The 22,670-nt window shown below is 54.6% G+C and overlaps 1 protein-coding gene across 2 annotated transcripts in view; it reads left to right on the top strand.

Moving 5' to 3' along the window:
• The window catches only part of SAE1 (SUMO1 activating enzyme subunit 1), a 60,110-nt gene extending 38,873 nt beyond the window's left edge, over positions 1–21,237 (top strand). Inside the window, exons 7-9 of one of the 2 annotated variants that reach the window (XM_062176249.1) lie at positions 11,508–11,652; positions 17,563–17,632; positions 20,556–21,237. In XM_062176249.1, the coding sequence (XP_062032233.1) occupies positions 11,508–11,652; positions 17,563–17,632; positions 20,556–20,648 (308 nt within the window). In that variant the 3' untranslated portion in view covers positions 20,649–21,237. Of the gene's footprint in view, positions 1–11,507; positions 11,653–17,562; positions 17,633–20,555 lie in introns of those variants that run through there. The other variant, XM_062176250.1, reaches the window with a different exon arrangement.
• Positions 21,238–22,670: the final 1,433 nt, after the last annotated feature.

Here is a 22,670-nt window from a genome sequence, read left to right as displayed (position 1 = left end):
TATAAGGTATGAGATGTGCCTCCCACACCACTGCTTTATATTCTCAGAGTGAGAGTTCTAGGGATTAGTGTTCCCGGTGGAGTCTTGTTCTGACCCATTTGCCGTTTTCTCTTCTGCAGTGTTGAGTTCAAGGACTTTATCAGGTGCCCCATGGGGATGGAGCCAGGGTCCTCCCCTGCCCAGAGTGGTGAGAACTCTCAGGGTGAGCTCTCCCGGAAGGCCGCCTCCTTGCTGATCTCTGCCCAGGTCTCCTCTTGGCACACATCTTCTTCACTGGGCAGCAGGGTGCTGGGTCTAAAAGCCAAAACCCTCCCAGGGTTCTCTTTTGCCTTTGGGATAAATTTAGGCCTCTTGGACCAGACCCCAGACCTGCGACTGGCTGACCTCCTTTGTTCCTTTCCACTCTTCTTTTGCCCTCCTAGAACGCTCCCCTGGTATCATATTGAACTACTTGTCCCTCAGACACCTGTCACCACCTACTCTCACCCTCATTTCTTTTTCCATATATCATGTATTTTAATGTTATTTGACAGAGGGAGGAATCTCCCATCTGCTGGTTCACTCCACAAATGCCTACAACAGCCAAGACTGGGCCATGTTGAAGGCAGGAGCCCAGAACTCAGTGTGGGTCTCCCACATGGGTGCTTGGGACCTAAATATTGGAGCTATAGCTCGTTAACTCCCAGGATGTATGTCAGCAGGAAACTGGAATCGGAAGCCAGGGCTTGAACCCAGGCATCTGCCTTATGACATTATGGGTTCTCTTTCTCCCCTGCTCAGCTGCAGAGTTACCTCTCGGACCTACCCCTCACATCTGAGTCCGCTTTCCTCACTCTGTGATCTCCGCCACCCCTGCTTCGCTGGCCTCCTGACTGTTGGCCGCAGATCTGACACAGAGCTGCTGCATGTGGGTTGACTGATGGCCCCAGGTTCGGAGAATCTGATCCGTTTGTAACATGTGGCTTCACTAATTTATGTAATGAAGTACCAGTGTAGCCATCTGGATGGTGTAATTTGCACAGTTGATTTTGGTCTTTTCCAGGCTGTGCCATGGTACAAGATACTTTAAGCCTCAGACCATGGCTGTTGGTCTGTGCCTAACCCATCCATAGATTAGGGAACACATCCGGTTTTCTTCAGCTGTCAATGTCTAGGGAGCAAAGGCTCACCAATAATCAGTGATTCACAGGTCTGCGGGGGCAAATGCTGTAAGAGCCGTGCCTCCTGAGAAGGTCCTGGTGTCTTTCTGCCCTCCCTCCCCCCCTTTCCTCCTTTCTTCCTTCTTTTTTATTTAATTGTTTGAAAGACTGAGTTGCAGAAAGAGGAGGGGGGGACAAAAAGAGATCTTCCATCTCTTGGTTCTCTCTGCAACAGCCAGGCCTGGACCAGGCCGAAACCAGGAGCCAGGAGTTACATCTGGGTCTCCCACCTGGGTGGCAGGGGTCCAAGCAGTTGAACATCTTCTGCTGCTTTCCCCCACACATTAGCAGGGAGCTGGATAGGAAGTAGAGTAGCCAGAATATGAACCAGTACCCATATGGGATGCTGGCATTGCAGGCAATGGCTTTACCCACTACCCCACAGCGCCGGCCCCCCTCATGTCTTTTCCAAGGCTGCTGCTGTTCTTGGTTCATAAATCTAGCAAAGCAAGTTTGGAGTTCGGGACTGGCGCTGTGGTGTAGTAGGTAAAGTCTCCGCCTTCAGTGCCGGCATCCCATATGGGCGCCGGTAAGTTTGGAGTTCACACAACAGCTTTCTCCTTTAGTAGAAATTTCTTTGGTCATCTAAGCTTAAAACCGTGAATTCTCTGTGTTCGGATTTAAGAGAAACAAGTTCAGGTCCCAGCTCTGCCATATAGAAGGGGGCCTTGAGAAAGTTCATTTGAACGACAGAACAACAGAGCGTGAAGGAGAGAGAGATGTTCCCTCTGCTAGTTCGCTGCCCAAATAGCCACAACCGCTGGAGCTGGGCCAGGCCAAAGCCAGGAGTTTGAAACTCCATCTAGTTCTCCTACCGGTGCCAAGGGCCCAAGTACTTGGGTCAGCCTTTTACGGCCTTCCCAGGCGAGTTAATGGAGAGCTGAATCAGAACAGGGCGGCCAGGACTGGAACGTTACAATGAGATGGGATTCCAGTGTCACAGCATCACCTTAACCTGCCCCACCACAACACTGGTCCCTCGGTAAGCTTTCTGAAGCCCCCTCGTGTTTGGCTTCCTGGCCTTGAGCAAGTCTCTTCGCTTGTCATGGCCTCTGCTTTCTCATGTTAAAAAACATGGGGGGGGGGGGGGGCGCGGGCGATGATAATCTTTAACCTCAAGATCATGTATCTGAGAGCTTTATAAGCAGTTGTTTTCTCATGTTTCAGATGGTAAAAATAAGACACCTTCTAAGTAAAAATATATAGGTGCCTGAGAGGAAACTGCCGCTTCTTATGTTTCCTGCTACCCTTTGATGTTTGTGCATCATTCCTCCTTAGGGACCGCGTGGGCTGCTCTGCAGGCTGCATCATTGACACGTGCTTACGCAGGGGTGTTTGGGCTTGTACGTCGGAAGACCTCAGAGAATTGCTGTGATTCCTCGTTCCTCAGTCCCGCGTTAGACCTCTGACCTCCCTCGTGGGGATTTTTTAGTGGCTTTGTCTTTGGCCCCCGCTGGATTTGCTGATCAGTTCCTTTCAGAACTGGTGGTCTTCATGGATGGGGCCATCGGCAGCCGTGGCTGTCTTGGCACAGGTTCCCCGGTGGGCTTTTGGTGTCCAGCAGTGACAGGGACCGCTAAGGAAGAGACGGCACAGGGAAAGGTTTCTGGTAATGGCAGTAGCTGACTGCTTGTTGATTTGCTGCTGTCATGACCACAGATGTTTAAAAATAATTTCTAAGGAGAAAGAAAAAAAGCAGTGGTTGGTATTTGTGTGCTCACCACTGCCTTATCAGCGGTAGACGATACAGAGACCACAGTCATTCAGAAAGGAAGAAGGCACTGCTGTGCAAGGAGCGGAGAGGCGAGGGGCAGGGGAGATGACCCAGGGCTTCTCAGCCACCATCGCTTCGAGCTAGTTGGTCACCAGCTCCTCCCGACCTGAATGTGAAAAGTAGGCCTGGCACTCAGTCGGCCTCACAGAGCCGGGAGGATTGAATGGCGCCCTGGCACGTGCTGTGCATTAATCACCATTGACCCACACAGCACATTCCCATTAAGCCTTCATAGCATCTCATTGCATTTTCATGTGAGCAAGTTGAGGCTTGGAGTAGCTGGGTTGTTCGTTACCAGACCCAGTGCTGGAGTCAAAACACGAGCCAAAGCTGTCATCTCCTGGGCCTGCGTTTAGGCATCTCCAATAAAGTGGTTGGGCAGACTTGAGTTGCTGGCATTCCTAACAACATCCTTGTAACTATGATTCTGTCTGAGCTCCACAGATAACTCAGGGCATTTTTTCCTTTAAAAATGTATTTATTTGAAAGAGTTACAAAGAGAAGGAGAAGGAGAGGCAGAGAGAGAAAGAGGTCTTCCACATGCTGGTTGGCCACAATGGCCAGAGCTGTGCCGATCCAAAGCCGGAGCCTGGCGCCTCCTCCAGGTTTTCCCATGAGAGTGCAGGGGCCCAAGAACCTGGGCCATCCTCTGCTGCTTTCCCAGGCCACAGCAGAGAGCTGGATCGGAAATGGAGCAGCCAGGACTCAAACCGGCGCCCACGTGGGATGCCGGCACCACAGGCAGCTGCGCCACAGCGCTGGCCCCAGGACACTTTCTTGTTGCACTTTTTCAGATGGGAAACTGAGGCCCAGCATGATGAGATTACAATAATGGGCAGCATTGTCAGCAACCTGCCTTGTTCTGTGCAGGCCCTCTTCGCCCCCACGCTGGCATCAGCCTGTGTTGGAGCTGCTTGCAGGCCCCTAGGCCCAGCTGCAATTCTTGTGTAAAGCCTCACATCTTTTCTCTCACTGTCAGACAGCAGTCACGGGAATGTCCTGTGCCGTCTTCCCTCGGCAAGAGCAGAGACAGAGCGCAGCAGATGCCCAGAGTCAAGGTCATGTGCCGCTCAAGTGCTGGGCTGGAGAAAAGACCCTCTCTCCCTGCCGCTTGTGACCAGGCAGGGTGGTCTGAATGTGCAGGGCTCTGTCAGAGCAGCTCTGTGACTGGGGGCGTGGCTAGTGGAGCTGAGCAGCGAGGCCGCTCGCTCGTGGCCCGAGGGATTTTATTCTTGTCTTCGCACTTACCTCTGCAGTTTAGTTTTTTGGGGTGGTCTCTTTCTTATTATAAATTACAGTATTTTCATACTGTTTTAAAAGTTTTATTCTCATTTTCTTTGAAATGCAGAGGCATATCTTCCATCTGCTGGTTCATTCCCCAAATGTCAGGGTTGGGCCAAGCTGCAGTGAGCCCAAATCCCAATCCAGAGACTTAAATACTTGAGCTGTCATTCAGTGGTCTAAACGTGCACATTAGCAGGAAGCTGGATCAGAAGCAGAGTCGCGGGGACCGGAACCAGGCACTTCAGTACCAGATGCAGGTGTCCCGCATGGAGCTCCTGGATGTCAACTTTATAGGAGAGGGTCAAGCTCAAGAATCCGCTGATACTGTTTAGGGGACATCTGAGTTACGTAAACTGCTCGGCCCTGAGGTGGGGGAACAAAATGATTTAAGATGACTTTTTTTTTTTTTAAGATTTATTTATTTGAAAGTCAGAGTTACAGAGGAGAGAAGGAGAGATGCACACACAGAGAGAGTTTCCATCTGCTGACTCACTTCTCAAATGGCCACAATAGCCGGAGCTGTGCAGATCCAAAGCCAGGAGCCAGGAGCTTCTTCCAGGTCTCTGGTGCAGGTGCAGGGCCCAAACACTTGGGCCATCTTCCACATTATCAGAGAACTGGATCCAGAAGCAGCCAGGACCTAAACTGCCCATATGGGATGCCGGCTGGCTCTTCAGATGGTGGCTTAACCTACTGCTTCACAGTGTCCGCCCCCTTTTTTTTTAAACTAGCGAATTTTCTGTCTTACCTGTGTTCCTCAGGTCACGATGTCATGCAGAGGTAGCAGCTTGGTGACTTTTGAGTCCATTGTGATCAAAGACCTCCATTTTCTCAACTCTTAAATGGGGACAGTAGCAGTTACACCCACCTCATTCTGTCATTTTATTTTTACCTAGCTAAACTCATCCTTAGGAAAGGGCATTTAGCCTAACAATTAAGAGGTCCTCATCCCACATTGGAGGTCATTTGCTGGTTTGCTCCCCAAATACTGGAGCAGCCATCCCTGGGCCAGGGGCACAACCTGAGTGTCCTGCGTGAGTGGCAGGCACTTGTGCTTTCAGGGACCTTGCATACTTTAACCAAAGTTGTAGGTAGTATGACTAAGAACTCAAATATTACTTTAGGTGCCAGTTCTATGGTGTAGAAGGTTAAGCCTCTGCCTACAGCATGGGCATCCCAAATGGGTGGCGGTTCAAGTCCCAGTGGCTCTGCTTTGGAGCCAGCTCCCTGCTAATGCAACAGAAGATGGTCCAAGTCCTTGGCTCCCCACACCCACATAGGAGACTCAGAAGAAGCTCCTGACTCCCGGCTTCGGATCAGCCCAGCTCCGGCCGTTGCAGCCATTTGGGGAATGAACCAGTGGATGGAAGAGTGTGCTCTCACTCTCATTCTCTCTCTCTCTCTCTCTCTCTCTCTCTCTCTCTCTCTCACTGTCTCTCTCTGTGTATCTGTAACTCTACCTCTCAAATAACTATTTCAAAAAAAAGCCATATCATGTTCTATGCAGCCTGTTGGTAATGGGATTATTTCCAGATTTCCTGTGGTACATGTGACTTGGCAATGGACATTTGTGCACAATTCAGTTGTTGGTCAAGGTCCATGACCTTTTGTAAACATCTTCGTAAATACCACATTTTCATGTGGTCCACTGATCTCTGCATGAGGGTGCAGGTCCTTCTGCTTCAGTGGTTTGGGTTGAGTGTCATCCCTGTCTGTGATTTGGTAGGCAAAAAGGGCATCTTGTTTTGAGGTCATTTTGGAGAAGTAGTTCTCTCCCCTCTCCTGGCGACAGCTTTCATCGGCTGCCCCAGACTCTGCAGAAAGAGTGGGATGCAAATTACAAGAGACCGCTTCTTTTTCTGTCCTGAGCTGATGTGCGATGAGGTCATAGGGCAGACTCGTCGGAGAAGAGGAAGGGTGCGGGAATGGGAGCCCACGTAGGGGTATTTCCGAGTAGGTCTCGGGGGCCAAAGTCCCCATGGCCGTGGCCGCAGAGAGGTGCTTCCGAGTGTGCCCAGGGCAGGGCCTGGGGCTGTCTGAGTCAATTCTGGGACCCTAGCACAGCTAAGCACTGGGTGGGGATTGCAGGCGATTAGGAAATGTTTATGGGATTCATGAAAGAAAACATGTCCATCAGGAACATACAGTTTCTGGATTAAAAAGGAAATTGTGAGTAAGGTAAGCAAAGGAGAGCTATGTGGAGTTGAGCTGAGCACGTGTCCAGATGCCATGAATAAAAGGATGAAGAAGTCAGACGCATGGTGGCTTCCGTGAACTGTGCCTGCCCTCCCCAGCCCAGCTGCTTCCCATCTCTGACCCTCAGATGGGTGGCCCAGCAGGCCTGCTGTCTCGTCTCCCTCCTGGGGCAGACGGGATGCATGGTGGATCTTCCTTGTGTGTCTCTCAGTGCAGTCCACCCTAGTTTCCCAGGCCCTGAGGCTTCCTGTGTGACAGGTGTGTTTTCACTGCCTGCCTCAGGGCAAGCTCTGCTAGGTGGGGAGGAAAGCAGAGGGCCTGGGCCCTGTGGAGCAGATGAGACCGCCCTTCCTTGCCGATTCCCAGCCCTGAATGCAGTCACAACCAGAGGAAGCGTGAAGGGGAAGCACAGAGCGCTGGGAGGTCAGCGTCAGGAGACGGCGAGAGCCGAGCTGGGCTTGGTCTAGAGCTCGTAGCCAAATCAGCAGTAACGCAGTCGGCTGTGATGTCAGCACGAGCGTCTGTGCCCACCAGAACAAGTGGATCCTCGTCTCCAAGGCGCATGAGAGCTGGGTTTGTGGCTGCTGTGTCAGAGTAGTGACCGCTCTGGACCACTAGTTCATCAGGTGCTCACATTCCAGGCACTGTCCCAGGTACTTTATTCCAAACTGTTCATTGAGGCCCGACGCCCCGTAAGTAAGACTCTTGGTTCCCATTTTACAAGGGAGGATCAGGGTTGTTGTCACTGCCAGCAGGATGCCCAAGGTCATGGTGAGTGGGAAAGTAGCAGAGTGGCTGGTCTGGTTGCAGAGCTGCAGTGTGCTGCCTTCATGTGCAAAGCTGCAGACCCGGGGTGAGCTTTGTGAACTGTAGACTGAAGACTGTGAGCTTGATGAGTGTGCAGTGGACAGCAAGGGCACGTGTTTGGGGGAGCTGGAAGGCATTGAGGACGGTGATAGGGAGACTGGCTGTGGACAGGGCCCCTGCTGGCACCCCAGGCCTCAGTCTCAGGGCTCCTTTGCTAGCTGGCACATTTTCTTAGCTCCTGTGTCATTTTATTGGCCACCCTTGTGAAATGTTCTAAAATTACAGAATTTCTCTGTCGCTCTCAAAGGCATTGCTCAAAATATATTTTGTTTCAGTTTTTAAAGATTCTTTGATTTATTTGAGAGGCAGACAGAGCAAACTCCTATCCATTGGCTCATTTTCCCAAGTGCCCAGAATGACAAGGACTGGGCCTGGCCAGAGCCAGGAGCCAGAAAACTCAGTCCAAGTTTCCCATGTGGGTGACAGGAGCCCAGTTGTTGGAGCCATCACCACTGCTTCCCGGGGTCTGCATTAACAAGGAAGCTGGAGTCAGGAGCCAGAGCCGGCGCTGAACCCAGGCGCTCTGTTGGGAGACGTGGGCATCTTAACGGCTGAGAAAAGGCCTGTCCCAGAATATATTTATTGAGAGACCAGTTGACTAAATGCCAGACCCAGAGTGTTCTATTTGCTTGTTTCTGGAAGTAGATGTAACTCGGGATTGAAGCGGATTTCCAGGCTGTTCCCAGAGATGATGAGTCTGCACTAAGTGAGCAGCCTAGGGGAAAGAGTGTATGCTGGGCTGGGGAGAGCCAGGGAGGCCGGGGCCAAGGCTGTCTGGCAAGAAAAGCTTTGGGCATCAGTCAGGCAAATGAGGTTTTCATTTAGAATCCCACCCCGCCCCCAGGAGAGCTGTTTCTGAGGACAGCAGATGGATTGGGGGCTAATTTGTGACACTGACTTTATTTTCTTCCTATTAAAATACTAGGGAGGGGTGGCTTGGTAGCCTTAGACATAATCACAGTATTTAAATACAATAACAAGTTTAAAGGAATAGTGATTAATGATACTGTTTTCTAAATTTCTTGTAACACTAATCTGATATTCTGTATTCTGATTAAATTTGAATTTGAGTTCACTTTTTTTGGGTGAAGATGGTATTGCAGGGGTCGACACAGTGGCATAGTAGGTTAAACCTCTGCCTGCAGTGTCAGCATCCCATATGGACACCAGTTCAAGTCCCAGCTGCTCCTCTTCCGATCCAGCTCTCTGCTATGGCCTGGGAAAGCAGTAGAAGATGGCCCAAGTCCTTGGGCTCCTGCACCCACGAGGGAAACCTGGAAGAAGCTCCTGGCTCCTGGCTTTGGATCAGGCCAGCTCTGGCCGTTGTGGCCATCTGGGGAGTGAACCAGCGTGTGGAAGACCTCTCTCTGTCTCTCCTTCTCTTTGTCTGTAACCCTACCTCTCAAATAAATAAATAAACCTTTAAGGCGGGGGAGGGGTATCGCAATCACGTATAGACTGTTTCTCAATACTTTCTCTCTCAAAGATTGCCTTGTGCATGACAAGGGCAGTCCCGAGCCTGGGCACGGATGGCGCCCCCAGACGTCAGCAGCCTGAGTTAATGAACAGGTCCAGATGAAGTTCATCCAGGCTGCGGCGCTGATTTTGCTCAGTGTTTTGATACAATTTGATGCGTCATCTCTTGGCAGAGCAGCTCCCCGTCCCTGACAGGGTTTGATCTTAAAAGGACAGTTTTATAATGCGTAGGCTGGTGGGGAGGAGCTCTACAGAAATGCACAGTCAACAGTGATGTGTGTGTCTGCTATTTGGGAACGATGGAAAGCAGAACAAAGGGGGGAATTTAATAAGCAAGGACTTGTCAGGGGCTAGGGTCAGTCCTGAGGCTGCCGCCTTCCTAGAATGTGGGTTTCTTCCCACCCCTTCCACCCCTACTAACTGGAATGCTGACATTCGGAAAAGAGTGAAAAAGACAATTTCTGTTTGCTTTGCTACAAATAAGTGGCCGACTGCCTGGCCCCCTTCCCAGAATCCCTAAGAGGGCTTCAGATGTGGTCAGCGAGGTATGTGGACGGTGCCAGGCTGCCGGCCCAGGGCCAGGCAAACTGCAGAGCACCAGGAGCAGACCAGGGCCCAGGGCCACAGCGGGTCTGCTGCCTCCGCCCCCTGAGTGTCCTCTCAGTTCTGAGATGAAGCCTGTTGCTGGAGATAGGTGCGTGAGGTTTCATACGACTTTGCCCCCACTTCTCACTCATGGGGCTAGCACCTTACAAGACATGAACCACTCTGAGAGGGCAGGGCATCTGGACAGTGCCTCACAGAATGTCCAGGGGGCCCTCCTAGGTGGGGGCTGCACTTCTGCGTGGTCCTGTCCTGCAGGGCTGCAGGGGAGCTGAGTTGATGTTCCTGCAAGTCACTGAACGTCTCTGAGCTTGGGATTCCTCGGCTGTGCAGTAGGCAGCTGACAGCGCTCAGCCGCCTCTCCGGGTGTCCTGAAGATAGGTGTTCATGCAGGTGAGGTGTGCTGGCTCCCAGCAGGTGCTGCAACACTTGGGCCTTGCTCCCACAGCTGTTTCCTAACCAAAATATGAAAAGCTTTGTGAGGAGCACTGAAAAGATGATCCACGCTTCCTGGGCTCTCGTACTTCTGTCCCAGGGATGCTAAAGTGAGAGAATCGCAGGGAGGGAGCCGGCATGGGGCTTCTGCCACCACCCGCTGCTTCATTTGGTTTCCACTGAGCCCATGGCCTTGGTTGGCACCTGCTGTGGTGACGCTGATACATGTTCCAGGTCTTGTTGCCCCAGCCTCTCAGGAGTGATGGACAGCAGTAGCCATCACCCTTCCTTCCACTGATCCAAGTACCTTCTGCTTTGACTGTACTTGCTGAAGATGTCTGATGTCTGTGCTGTTGGGAGCAGTGTTGGGGACGGAGCTCGATTCCCGCAGGGAGCAATGTCCCTCCTTTCTGCAGGGTTACTTGATGGCTTTTGTTTATGCCAGGAGCACATCTGCAGAGTTAGGCGTTGCATTCTAGTGGTGGCAGAGCCCTGCGAGCCCGCATCCAAGTTGTCTTTTAAAGATTTACTGTGTTTATTTTGAAAGATGGCAGAATATATAGAGAGGGAGAAACAGGGAGTGAGGTTTTCAGCTGGGGCCAGTGCGTGGCTGAGCCAAAGCCAGGAGTTTCTTCTGGGTCTCCCACTTGGGTGCAGGGGCGCAAGCCCTTGGGCCATCCTCTGCTGCTTTTCTGAGCACATTAGCAGGGACATGAACTGACACCTGTATGGGATGCCACAACATCGACCCCATAAGTTTGCTCTTTAAGTTAGATATTGATGAGACTTAAGATGAAAGTGCTTTGTGAACAGTAAAGCCCCCTCTGGCTGCAAAGTGCAGTCTCCGGCATCAGGGCTTGGCGTAGAAGCTGCTCCCCATGTCCCTCCTCCTGCTGTGATGCAGCCGTGTGCTGGGGGAGACGGAGTGCTGCCCTAAGAGACACTGCAGGCCAGCTGTGCCCCTGCCTTGGGAGAGCACGCAGAGACCAAGAATGTAAGAATGCCCACCCACCTAATGCACAGGTGACCTTGTGGACAAAGCGCACTGGCCGCAGATGGTGCTCTGTTCTGATCAGAATGTCCCCGTCTCTGTGTTTAGGCTAAAAATTCTCACCTTGCTGGGGTCTCGTTGCACAGTAGCTCTAATTTGCAGCCATCACCCGAACCTGGCTTCCGGATCACAACCAAAATGAAACATGCCGTTCCTGGAAGTTGACATAGTACGGAGTTGAGGGAGGTTTTGTTTGTAGTGACCGCCTGTCTGACGGGTCTTGGTATTTGGCCTGCCCTTCTGGCTGAAGCAGCCCTTTGAACCGCTGCCTGGAATGTGTGCCTCCCGCGTCTGACCTCTGGCCTGGCTGGTGGCAAGCCTTGCCCGTCTGCAGGACGCCTCCGCTGCCCTCTCCCCTACAAACTCGCACTCACCCCGACTCCGTGGCTGCCTCCTCCGGCCAGGGCGTCAGGTGCCCCTTATACTCCGGTAGCACTTCCCACAGGAAGTTTAGTTGCTTTTGTAGTTACTAGTGTGCTTCCCGGTGTGTGTGTTGGATAAATGAAATGGTATTTCACGTGGCGTTTTATTTTAATGAATGTGCTTCTGCAGAGTGACAGCTTTACAACAGTCATTATACAAAAGACTACTTTATAACGCACCTTCTCTTCCCCTTGCGCAGTGCTCCTGAAATTCCGCACGGATAAAGGAAGAGACCCTGGCTCTGCCACGTGCGGGGAAGATGCTGAGCTGTTGCTGCAGATCCGAAACGACGTGCTGGACTCGCTGGGCGTCAGTGCTGACCTGCTGCCTGACGACTTCGTCAGGTGGGGCTCCCTGGTGGGCGAGCGTCTGCTCTCACTGTTTGCCTTCACTGAGACCAGGCCCTGGGGAGAACCCCATTTGCTGCATTCTGCCAGCTGCCACGTCCAGTTTCTCGGAACTGTATTTTTATTCATGAGGTTCAAAATTCCAGGCCATGGAAGATGTGTAGGTGCTGTTCTGACTGCGTGTTCTCACGATCCTTGGGGGATGCTTGCAGAGGGCATAGTTGTCTGTCTCTCTCGAAGGCACACAGCTGGGTAGTACTTCTGTATGTGAGGCAGACACCTGTTCACTCGGATTGCGCCCAGTGCTGTGGTGCCTGACCTTGTCACGTGTGTGGGAGCAAATGCGGGTTAAATTCGTAGAGAGCTGCTGGGCCCAAAGGATGTAGTTTCTGTTGCGTCGTTCTGCTGCTTCACCCTCCAGGGAGAGCCTGTCAGTTTGTCCCCTGAACAGCAAGCACATCATACTCCCAGCATCCTCCCCGTCTGGAACACTAAAATGCCTCCACCTAAGGCCACGGACATTCTTTGGTCATCCTTGGTCAGGCTTAGGATTTGACTGCAGAAGACCAGGTGTGAGGAGGTCGGGAGCCCCCTTCCCCCCTCCCTGTGGCCTGGGCTCCTCTGCTCACTCCCCATCCCTCCCCTCAGCTCTACCCTGCCACATTAGAGCAGCTGTTAGGAATCAGTCATTGGCTGGGAGGGGGCATTCGCTTTTTTTTTTTTTTTTTTTTATTGTTTTATTTGAAACGCAGAGAGGCAGGGCTCCTTCATTCCGTGATTCATTCCCCAGATGCCTGGCTCATCCAGAACTGGGCCAAGAGTCTAGAACTCAGCCTGGATCTCCCATGTGGATGTCAAGGACCCCAGCACTGGAGCTGCCACCTGCTGCCTCCCGGGTGCACGTGAGCAGGACGCTGCAGTGGAGAGGAGAGTTAGGGCTTGAACCCAGGCCCTCTGCGACTGGATGTGGGCAGTCGTCTCCAGTGGCAGTTAACCCACTGAGCCAAGCATTCGCCCTCAGGGCTAATTGTGTTATATACAAGAGTACTTCTTTTTTTTTTTTTTTTGACAGGCAGAGTGGACAGTTTAGGGAGACAGAGAGAAAAGTCTTCCTTTTGCCGTTGGTTCACCCTCCAATGGCCGCCGCGGTTGGTGCGCTGGAGCCAGGTGCTTCTCCTGGTCTCCCATGGGGTGCAGGGCCCAAGCACTTGGGCCATCCTCCACTGCACTCCCTGGCCACAGCAGAGAGCTGGCCTGGAAGAGGGGCAACCGGGACAGGATCGGTGCCCCGACCGGGACTAGAACCCGGTGTGCCGGCGCCGCAAGGCTGAGGATTAGCCTACTGAGCAGCGGCGCCGGCCACAAGAGTACTTCTAACAACTAAATGGAAGATGGGATTAAAGGATAAGTTTGTTTGGGTGCAGAAAATTTTGAAATCCTGAATAATTTTTTCATAATATACATTTTTCCTTGAACTTTTTGAAGGTCTTTTGTACATGTGTGGTTTCTTAATCCTCGTAACAGCTCTTTTAAAAAAAACTATTTATTTATTTATTTATTTATTTATTTGAGAGGCAGAGGCAGAGAGAGACAGAGGGGTCTTCCTTTCGCTGGTTCACTCCCCAAGTGTCCGCAATGACCAGAGCTGAGCCGATCCAAAGCCAGGAGCCAGGAACTTCTTCGGGTCTCCCACATGGGTGCAGGGGCCCAAGGGCTTGGGCCATCTTCCACTGCTTTCCCAGGCCACAGCACAGAGCTGGATCGGAAGTGGAGTAGCCTGGACTCAAACTGGCGTCATATGAAATGCCAGCACTGCAGGCAGCCGCTTTACCCGCTGCACCACAGCACTGGCTGCTTTAAGTTTTTGTTTTTGTTAAGATTTATTTGTTTATTTGAAAGGCAGAGTTAGAAAGAAAGTGAGAGGGAGAGTCGGAGAGAGAGAGGTCTTCCATATTCCAGTTCCATATATATTTTTTTTTTTGACAGTCAGAGTTAGACAGTGAGAGTGAGACAGAGCAAAAGGTCTTCCTTCCATTGGTTTACCCCCCAAATGGCCGCTACAGCCAGTGCGCTGTGCCCGGCGCGCTGTGCCAATCTGAAGCCAGGAGCCTGGTCTCCCATGTGGGTGCAGGGCCCAAGCACTTGGGGCATCCTCCACTGCCTTCCCGGGCCATAGCAGAGAGCTGGACTGGAAGAGGGAACAACCGGGACTAGAACCCAGGGTGCCGGTGCTGCAGGCGGAAGATTAGCCTAGTGAGCCACGGCGCCGGCCAGCAACAACTCATTGTCATAGGTGAAAGGCTAATATGCTCTGGGGTTGTATAATATCAGTAGCATCACAGACTTCCTATACTTTACCTGCAACAGCTGCACTCATTGTAGGAAAAGTCCTTGAATTGTATGTTACTGTTTAAATGAAGAAACAGGCCCAAGGCTGAGTAAGTAGCCAACCAAGAGGCTACCCTAGGTCTCACCTCGCAGCTAGTCTCTGGCAACAGCACACTTCCTGGGTTGCTTTTCCACAGTAAAGTCTATCTCAGTCTCTCTTTTTTTTTTTTTTTTTTTTTTGACAGACAGAGTGGACAGTGAGAGAGACAGAGAGAAAGGTCTTTCTTTTGCCGTTGGTTCATCCTCCAATGGCCGCTGCAGCTGGCATGCTGCGGCCGGCGCACCGCGCTGATCCAATGGCAGGAGCCAGGTGCTTATCCTGTTCTCCCATGGGGTGCAGGGCCCAAGCACTTGGGCCATCCTCCATCTGCACTCCCTGGCCACAGCAGAGAGCTGGCCTGGAAGAGGGGCAACCGGGACAGAATCTGGCGCCCCGACCGGGACTAGAACCCAGTGTGCCGGCGCCGCAAGGCTGAGGATTAGCCTGTTGAGCCACGGCGCCGACCACTTTTTTTTTTTTTTTTTTAAGATTGATTTATTCATGTGCTGACTGGTTGGCTGACCAACTTACGAGGCAGAATGGCAGAGAGAGATGCTCCACCCACTGATTCACTCCCCAAATGGCTGCAACAGCCAGGTCAGGGCCGGGCTGAAGCCAGGAGCCAGGAGCTCCATCCAGGTCTTCAGCATGGGTGGCAGGGGCCCAAGCACTTGGGCATCTTCTGCCTCCCCAAGTGCATCAGTGGGCAGCAGAGTAGCCAGGACTCAAACCAGTGCCCTGATGTGGGATGCCGGCTTCATAGGCAGTAGTATAATCCAGTCCAGCGCAGCATCTGCCTCCCTTATTCTTCTTCCGCTTCTGGCTGAGAAGCTCATTCAGACCCTAGCAGACCCACCCCATTTCAGGCCAGCACTGGTCATTGGGCCACTTGTAGAGCCCTGGACCAAGAAGCCTTCGTTGGAAAGTAAGCATCGTTCTTGAGCGCCAGCAGTAGGTGACCCTGCAGGCGTGGCTGCGGTCGGAGTCACACTCACTCAGCGGACACTCCTGGAGGAAGGCCCGGTGTGCAAGAACCACGCGTGGCCTGCTCCTTGCCCCACAGTGGAAAGAAGGAAGAACCAGGTTCTGCAGGCTTTGTTCTGACAGACCCAGCCAGGCTGGCCGCTGAGCACCCAGCTGTGCAGGTCAGCTGAGGACCGGATGTGGGCATTTAAGAGTGATGCATTGTTGGCCGTGCATCGCCAACCAGCAGAGTTCAAGACCCTGCTGGCCAGAAACAGCGAGCCGCAGCCTACTCTGCTACTGCTGGCTTTCTCTCCAGAGCGTTTTCCTTGCCTGCCCTGTCCGTGTGGAGAGTGTTTCTCCACGTCTGGTCCCGTGTACTCAGGTGTTCCTGCTCTATTGCCTTCTAAGTAAGAGGTGTTTGATGGCCTCTTGACGTCTGTCTGTGGACAGGCGGCACAATGGCTGAGAGGGGTCGGGATGCCAGCGAGGCCGTGAGCCGCCGCCTCGCAGCTGAGCTGCCCGCACCCATCACCCGCCGCTGCAGCTGAGCGGGAAGGCCGTGCACAAGCCGTGCTCGCCTTCATCTGCCTGCGAGCGCTCGGGCCCCCCGTGCTTGCTGTTCGCCTTTCAGGAAGCTTTATTGCTTCTCTTTATTGCTTTTATGAGTGACAGATGCCCATTTCCAGGAAGTATAAAAGCAAGAGCCATTCACCACCCTGTGACTGCTCACACAACAGAATCCAACCCCACAAACTTGTCTGTTTACTTACTTGAAAAAAGAAAGATTGATTTATTTGAAAGAGTTACAGAGAGCAGGGCATGGGGGGTTGAGGGGAAGAGCTTTCCATCTGCTCAGAAACTCAATCCAGGTCTTACTCCTCAAATGTCTGTAACGGCCAGGATGGGGTCAGGTTGAAGCCAGGACCCAGGATCTCCATCCGGGTCTCCCACATAGGTGTTGGGGTGCCAAGCACTTGGCCCATCTCCCGCTGCCTTCCCAGGCGCATTAGCAGGGAGCTGGGTAGGAAGTGAAGCTTCTGGGACTTGAACTAGCACTCATGTTGGATGCTGGTGTTGCAGGCAGCGCCTTAACCAGCTGCTGCACAACCCTGGCCCATTTTTTCCCCTTTTAAGTATTGAACTGTCTGTACTCTGATAGCCAAAGGCTCACCACAGCCAGGGCTGGGCCTGGCCAAAGTTGGGAGCCCAGAACTCCCTCCATCCAGGCCCCGCATGGGTGGTAGGGACTCAAGTCCTTGAGCCATCATCTACTGCCTTCCCAGGTGCAGAGGGAGGTAGCTGGATTGGCGCTGAGTAACTGGGACTCAAACCAGCACTTTGGTGTGGGAAGCAGGCACCCCAAGAGGCAGCTTACCCACAGTTCCACAATTCACTGTTAGCAAGAAAGACTTGAAAAGGGTGCAGCACTCGGCATCGTGGTTGAGGTGGCCACTCCGGACGTGCACGTGCCACAACAGAGGGCCTGGATCCCTGCCCTGCCCGCTTTCTACTCGGGAGCACGTCTTTTGGAAGGACAAAGATACAACCTCTTCAGGAAGTGATTAGAAATATGTGTGAAGCGGGGTTGGGGTTTTGGGGCAGTGGGTTAAGCCACCGCCTGCGAGGCCAGCATCCCCATGAATGCCAGTTCAAGGCCCTGCCACTCCTCTTCTGATCCAGCTCCCTCCCTGCTAATGTGCCTGGGACGGCAGTGGAAGCTGGCCCCTGTCACCCGTGTGGGAGACCCGGGTGCAGTTCCTGGTTGTCTTCACTCTCTCTGTCTTCCAAATAAATTGGTGAATCTTTAAAAAAAAAAAAAAAATGCATCTAGAAGGGTGTGCCCACCCTGGGGAGTTCGGGGGTGGCGCCCTGGTGGTAGGTTACTGAGGGCGCTCCCCTCCCTTCTCCGGCTTCCAGTCTGCTCAGTTCGTAGATGCCTTTGTGTTCTGGGGTGGCAGCTGGCAGAACACGCTTCCTCTCTCGCCTCGGTGGCAGTGTTCTGCTGTCCATGTGGGTGATTGGGTGGTGACAGTATCCACTGACGTCTGTGCCGCGGCTGCCCCATCGTTTCCGTGTGTGCCGTGAGGACAGCTTCCGCCCCGAGCTTCAGTTGCAGGCGGCAGATTTCCCGTGGCTCCTACGTGTTAACACAGGCCTGCTCCCTGACGTGTGTCTGGGAGAGCGTGCAGGACCCACCGCCCATCTGGGTAAGAGGAGAACTGGGAGAATGTGACCGGGCACTGAAATGTCTGATGTTCTGTACGGCCTTATTTTTAGGAAGCACAGATAGTCTTTCCTTCAATTAAAAAATAATGAAGTGTTGAAGAGCTCCTTCTGGCCAGAGTTCCGAGATCTTTGCCACCATGTGTGGCCGCCCCCCGGTCAGAATTCATTGTCCCTGCTAGAAGCCAGCACTGGCATTGCTGTCCGAATCAGGAGAGGTTTTAATCCTTCCAGAGGTCATCTCAAGGTCATCTCAGTGTTTGTTTTGCTTGTCCCGTCTCGTCTCGTAGGTACTGCTTCTCCGAGATGGCCCCGGTGTGCGCGGTGGTTGGCGGGATCTTGGCACAGGAAATTGTGAAGGTAAAAGTCACTGGGGAGCAGAGGAGAGTTGGCCCTCGGTGCCTGACGGCGGAGAGACCCCAGCCTGCCTTCTGTGACCCCCTCGTCCTTGTGTGCCCCAGCCACACGGCCAGAACACAAGTTAGCCCGCAGTCCTGCTCCTGGCTGAGCCTTGAGCAGGACGTGGTGATTTAAGGTGCCCCCTCCTGTCCCCTGACGATACCTGTTTGCTGTCTGGCGCTTAGGATTCTAGCCAGCACTTCTGCTGCTCGCGGTCCCCCTGTAAGGGGGGGATGCTGAGAACTACAGAGCCTGTGTTCTTGACCGCTTTGCCTCCATCACATGGCTCCAGAGCCCTCTCTGTGTAACCCACACACCATGGATGTTGGAGGAGGAGGAGGAGGAGCGATGGCCGTGGAGCCCCCAGGCTCTGTGCAGGAAGCCCCGTGACCACGGTTGTCCTCACACGTCCCCTGACCGGAAGCACCACCTTCTGAGTCTCTTACAGAGCACTTGGGCTGTTAACTGTAGCACAGCCATGGGTGTGTTTACTTTCTGTGGGGACCCCGAGGTGTTCAGTTTGCTTTGTAGGGGACGTGCAGTAAGCATTTGCCCTTTTCCTCCTGGGGTGGAGTCGGGGCTGGCCCGTGTCCACGTCTGGCAGAGGCCCAGCTCTCACCATCTGTCTTGGGCTCTGTACGTTTGCTCGCAGGATGTGTGACTCACGTTCATCGTCTCACTGTCTTCCTAAGGCTCCTTTCCCCCTCTTCTTCCCCGATCCTTCTGCCTGAGCCAGATTGTTCTGTGCTCGGGTCTAGCCTGCGTCCATGACGTGGGCACTGAGGAAGGACGGTGAGGGGAAGACAAGTGCGCGGCGCCGTCCCTGCCCCGCTCACACTGCCCAGCCCGGTGTGCTCTGCAGGCCTCAGCTGGGAGTGGCTGCCCGTGGCAGACTCTGCAGGACACAGGGTGGGGGTGGGGGTGGTGTGCAGGTCTCGTAGCCTGGACCGACGTGGCCACCGGGAAGAAGGTGGCATTTACTGTAGGCCCACTGTGTCCCGCACCAAGAACGTGTTCTTCACATGGGTCGGTTCATTTTCTCGCAGCTCCACGGGGAGGGAGGAGCTGTGGGGAGCCCCGAGTGTGGAGGGGGACCTGGAAGCGCTCCTCCAGCCCACAGGAGCCCAAGCCATCGGCCTTCTGACGCTGTGCCCCTCAGTGGCACTGCTGCCCAGAGGCCTGGTGTGGAGCCAGGGCCCCGTCCCTGCCCCTCAGCCTCACTTCTGTGTGTCCAGTTGAAGCTGCTCCTCGGCTCTGCGTGTGGGATGGAGAGGGCAGGTTGGGACAGGTGGCCTTGACCCCATTGTTCGCTGTGGCCTCTCCGCACCCGGGTCCGAGTGCTGCCCCCTCCTCGCTGCCCGCCGGGACAGCTGTCGACCAGCCTCTTGTTTCTGTTTACCCAGATAGCCAGAGTCTCCGCATTCTCAGGGTGGGTGTGTTTGGAATCTCCTCCTGCCCCATCTGGCTTGGGAAGCTCTTCACCTTGGCCCCGCGTTCACCCTGTGGACGTCCCCGCCGCAGCCGGCAGCGGGGTACGGGGCGATGCCAGGATCATCTCTGACTTCCATCCTTCTCGACACGGCCCCCTGGCGTCAGGCCTCCTGTGCCTCTGCCCGTGGGCCGCGATGTTCGTGGCAGGCCTCCTCTCCTGGACCTGGGCTCTGCTCCCTGGCCACATGCCAGGCCTGATTGCCAGACCTCAGAGCAGCTAGCCCAAGGGAAGCTGCTTGTGGGCGGGGCCCTTCCCAGAACCCCTCGGTGCAGCCCCACACCTGGCCCAGAGTGGGTGCTCAGTGAGTGCTGCTTGCACGATGGGCCGGCCCGTGATGGGGACAGGACTGAGCAACCGGGACAGAATCTGGCATCCCAATCAGGACTAGAACCCAGGCTGCCAGCGCTGCAGGCAGATGAGCCAAGTGAGCCGCAGCACTGGCCTTTTTTTTTTTTTTTTTAAGATTTATTTATGTATTTGAAAGTCAGAGGGTCCGGTGCTGTGGCTCACTCGGTTAGTCCTCTGCCTGCGGCGCCAGCATCCCATATGGGCACTGGGTTCTAGTCCCGGTTGCTCCTCTTCCAGTCCAGCTCTCTGCTGTGGCCCAGGAAGGCAGTGGAGGATGGCCCAAGTGCTGGGCCCCACACCCGCATGGGAGACCAGGAGGAAGCACCTGGCTCCTGGCTTCGGATTGGTGCAGCACCGGCAGTGGCGGCCATTTGGATGGTGAACCAACGGAAGGAAGACCTTTCTCTCTGTCTCTTTCTCTGTCTATAACTCTGCCTGTCAAATAAATTTAAAAAAGAAAGAAAGAGTTACACAGAGAGGAGAGGCAGAGAGAGAGAGAATTCCTCCATCCAATGGTTCACTGCCCAATTGGCTGCAACTGCCGGAGCTGCGCCGATCCGAAGTCAGGAGCCTCCTCTGGGTTTCCCACGCAGGTGCAGGGGCCCAAGGACTTGGGCCATCTTGTACTGCTGTCCCAGGCCGAGGCAGAGAGCCAGATTGGAAGTGGAGCAGCAGGGTCCGGAACCAGTGCCCATACAGGACGGCGGCCCCTCACGGACACCTTTGAACACTCTGCTGAGGAACCAGGGGTGCACACCTGACCCGGCGTGATTCCTGTCGTGAGGAGTGCGCTGTCCTGGTGACTCCCTGAGAGCACCGCTGTTTCCATGGCTGCATGACACCTCACAGGCCTTGCCTGTCCGTGGGCAGCAGCCTGTGTCCATGACTGTGTCCCCGCAGGTGCCGAGGGTGATGCCCGACGGGTTGAGGTGAATCCCGCCTTCCTCCGCAGCGGCGGCCCCATGTAATGCGTTCGTTGTTCAGAGAGGTGAAAGGCCGTGCAGACCGAAGCCACGCGCTGACCCCGTCTTGGTTTTCCCCCAGGCCCTGTCGCAGAGAGACCCTCCTCACAACAACTTCTTCTTTTTCGATGGCATGAAGGGGAATGGCATCGTCGAGTGCCTTGGCCCCAAGTGAGCCCGAGGCTTGACCGCGCCCTTCTCCCCGGAAGTGAAGGCTCTGGCGCGGGCTGTGCGGATGTGCCGCTGCCCCTACGCCGCCAGCCGCCTGCGTCCTGGGCTGTCTCCGCGGCAGCAGCCCTGCAGCCCTCCCGTCCCATCGCTTAGGCCCCTCTTGCCCCCCTGGACCTGCTGCCTGCCCGACATGGGGCAGGGAGGAACTCCAGGTGGGGGCGAGGCTCAGGGCCGCAGCTCCTCGGGTGCCTGGAGGGAGGGGCCGCGCGACGGGCCGCGTGGGTCTCCAGAGTTTGAGATCCTGGAAAACAACAGGTGGCTCTTCATTTTAGTTTAGGCTTAGTCAAGTTCCAGCCTGGGTCGTGGAAGCCAGGAAATGTCACCCAGCTGCGTATTAGTGGCAGAGGCTGCTTTGAGAGGGCAGATCCCGGGTCGTGCCCTGGGGCCTCGGGGCTGGGTTGGTGGGGCCGGGTGCCTGTGAGGCCCTGGGCAGCCCCTCTGTGTCCCTGAACCACAGCTGTTTGTATTTTACATGTTTGCTGTATTTTCCTTGTGTGTTTAAAAAGGAATAATGGGAATAAAGTTGTTTGCTTCAGGATTTGCTTGTTTTTCATCCTCTTTGGCGACTTCTGACGGGGTGACCAGGGGCCTGTTGAGTCCTGGCGGAAGTCCGCTCGGAGCTCTCTCGGGGCCTCCCCACCGTCCTGCCCAGCTCCTGTGGTGTGTCCAGGTTGCTGGTGCCTGTTGTGTGAAGAATCCAGCTAAATGGTTACTACAGCGGCAGTGTTCAGCGGCCGCCAGCTGTGTAGTCCCTGGCAGGCGCCCAGCGGAGGAGGGGTGACTGACCCCTCAGGAGCGCGGCCAGAGCGCAGAGCTTTCCCTGGAGCCGCCGTCCCCCCACCCTTTGTCCTCTCCGAGTAACACGGAGCAAGCTCGGAATAAATCCGCCCTCTCCCATCCTGCCGCAGTCAGTGGGGAGCACTGGTCTCCAGTGGAGGGGCCCGGTCCTTCCTGGAGGGCTCCCCTGCTGGCACCGTAGGTGCAGGCCGTGGCGCCAGGGTCCGCAGTTTTATTGCCGCGGAGATCTTGCATGGTCTTTGAAATTTTGAGCTCATCATACCCTTACCTTTGCAATGTAGGGCTCCGGTCACCAGGGGGCGCAGGTGGGTCTGCGTGGACCAGTTGACCGACCCTGATCTGAAGCGTCTCCAACTTTTTCTCTCTGTCTGATGGCGGAGATCGACTCACCCCAGGAGACCCCAGGGATCTCAGGGTGGGGAGTGGTGCTGGGATCTGCCAGCCCCGCACTACAGTCTGCACTGTCGCAGACGGGCGTCTCAGGGCGCTGCACCCTGGCTAGCCCCTGGAGGTGAGGACCTTGAGGGGAGAACCGGGCCGCCCCAGCCCCTGTGCCCCCGCCGCACTTCTGTGTGTGCTGTGTGGGGCGGGCTGTGTTGCGGTGTTGGACATGTTGAGGCTGTGGCAACCTCAGAACATTCAAGGGGAATAGGGTTGCCCTGGCAATACAGTTCATCACAAATTTAAAACAGGCAACTTTAAACAGATTCTTTCGAAGGTGACACAAAGGTAAAAAGAACTCCAGCACAGTGAGCAGTTCTCAGCCCCATCACAGCCCTGTGTTCCGTGGCTTCCTTTGCTGACTTCTTGCATTTTCTGAGTTACCGCGGAAGCATGCAGATGTACCGGGTGCTTGCCGGGAGCCCCGTGCGGATGCAGGGCCAAGGCAGAGTGTTGCTGAGGGCGGCAGCTCGTATTCTGGTGCCCGCACCACCTGCCTATGCCTCGGAACCCTTGTCCTGCAGCCTGCGGCAGCCTCGCACAATACGGTGTGGCCCGGGCTTCCCCGGACTGGCCCAGGCAGCTTCCACACGGGGCGCCCAGTGGACGTCCCATCAGTGAGACCCTGGAATTGGCAGAAAACATTCAAACCCAGCTGGGCCCGGAAAGCACGTGGACCTTGAGTCCTGCGCAAGGATTGAGACTCCTGCCTGCCTCGGCCTGGGGC

Source organism: Lepus europaeus, chromosome 19 (assembly GCF_033115175.1).
Source record: "Lepus europaeus isolate LE1 chromosome 19, mLepTim1.pri, whole genome shotgun sequence".
In the NCBI taxonomy this organism is placed as follows: domain Eukaryota; kingdom Metazoa; phylum Chordata; class Mammalia; order Lagomorpha; family Leporidae; genus Lepus; species Lepus europaeus.
The sequence above is the reverse complement of the archived record's forward strand: the minus strand, read 5'-3'. Positions and strand labels throughout refer to the sequence as shown.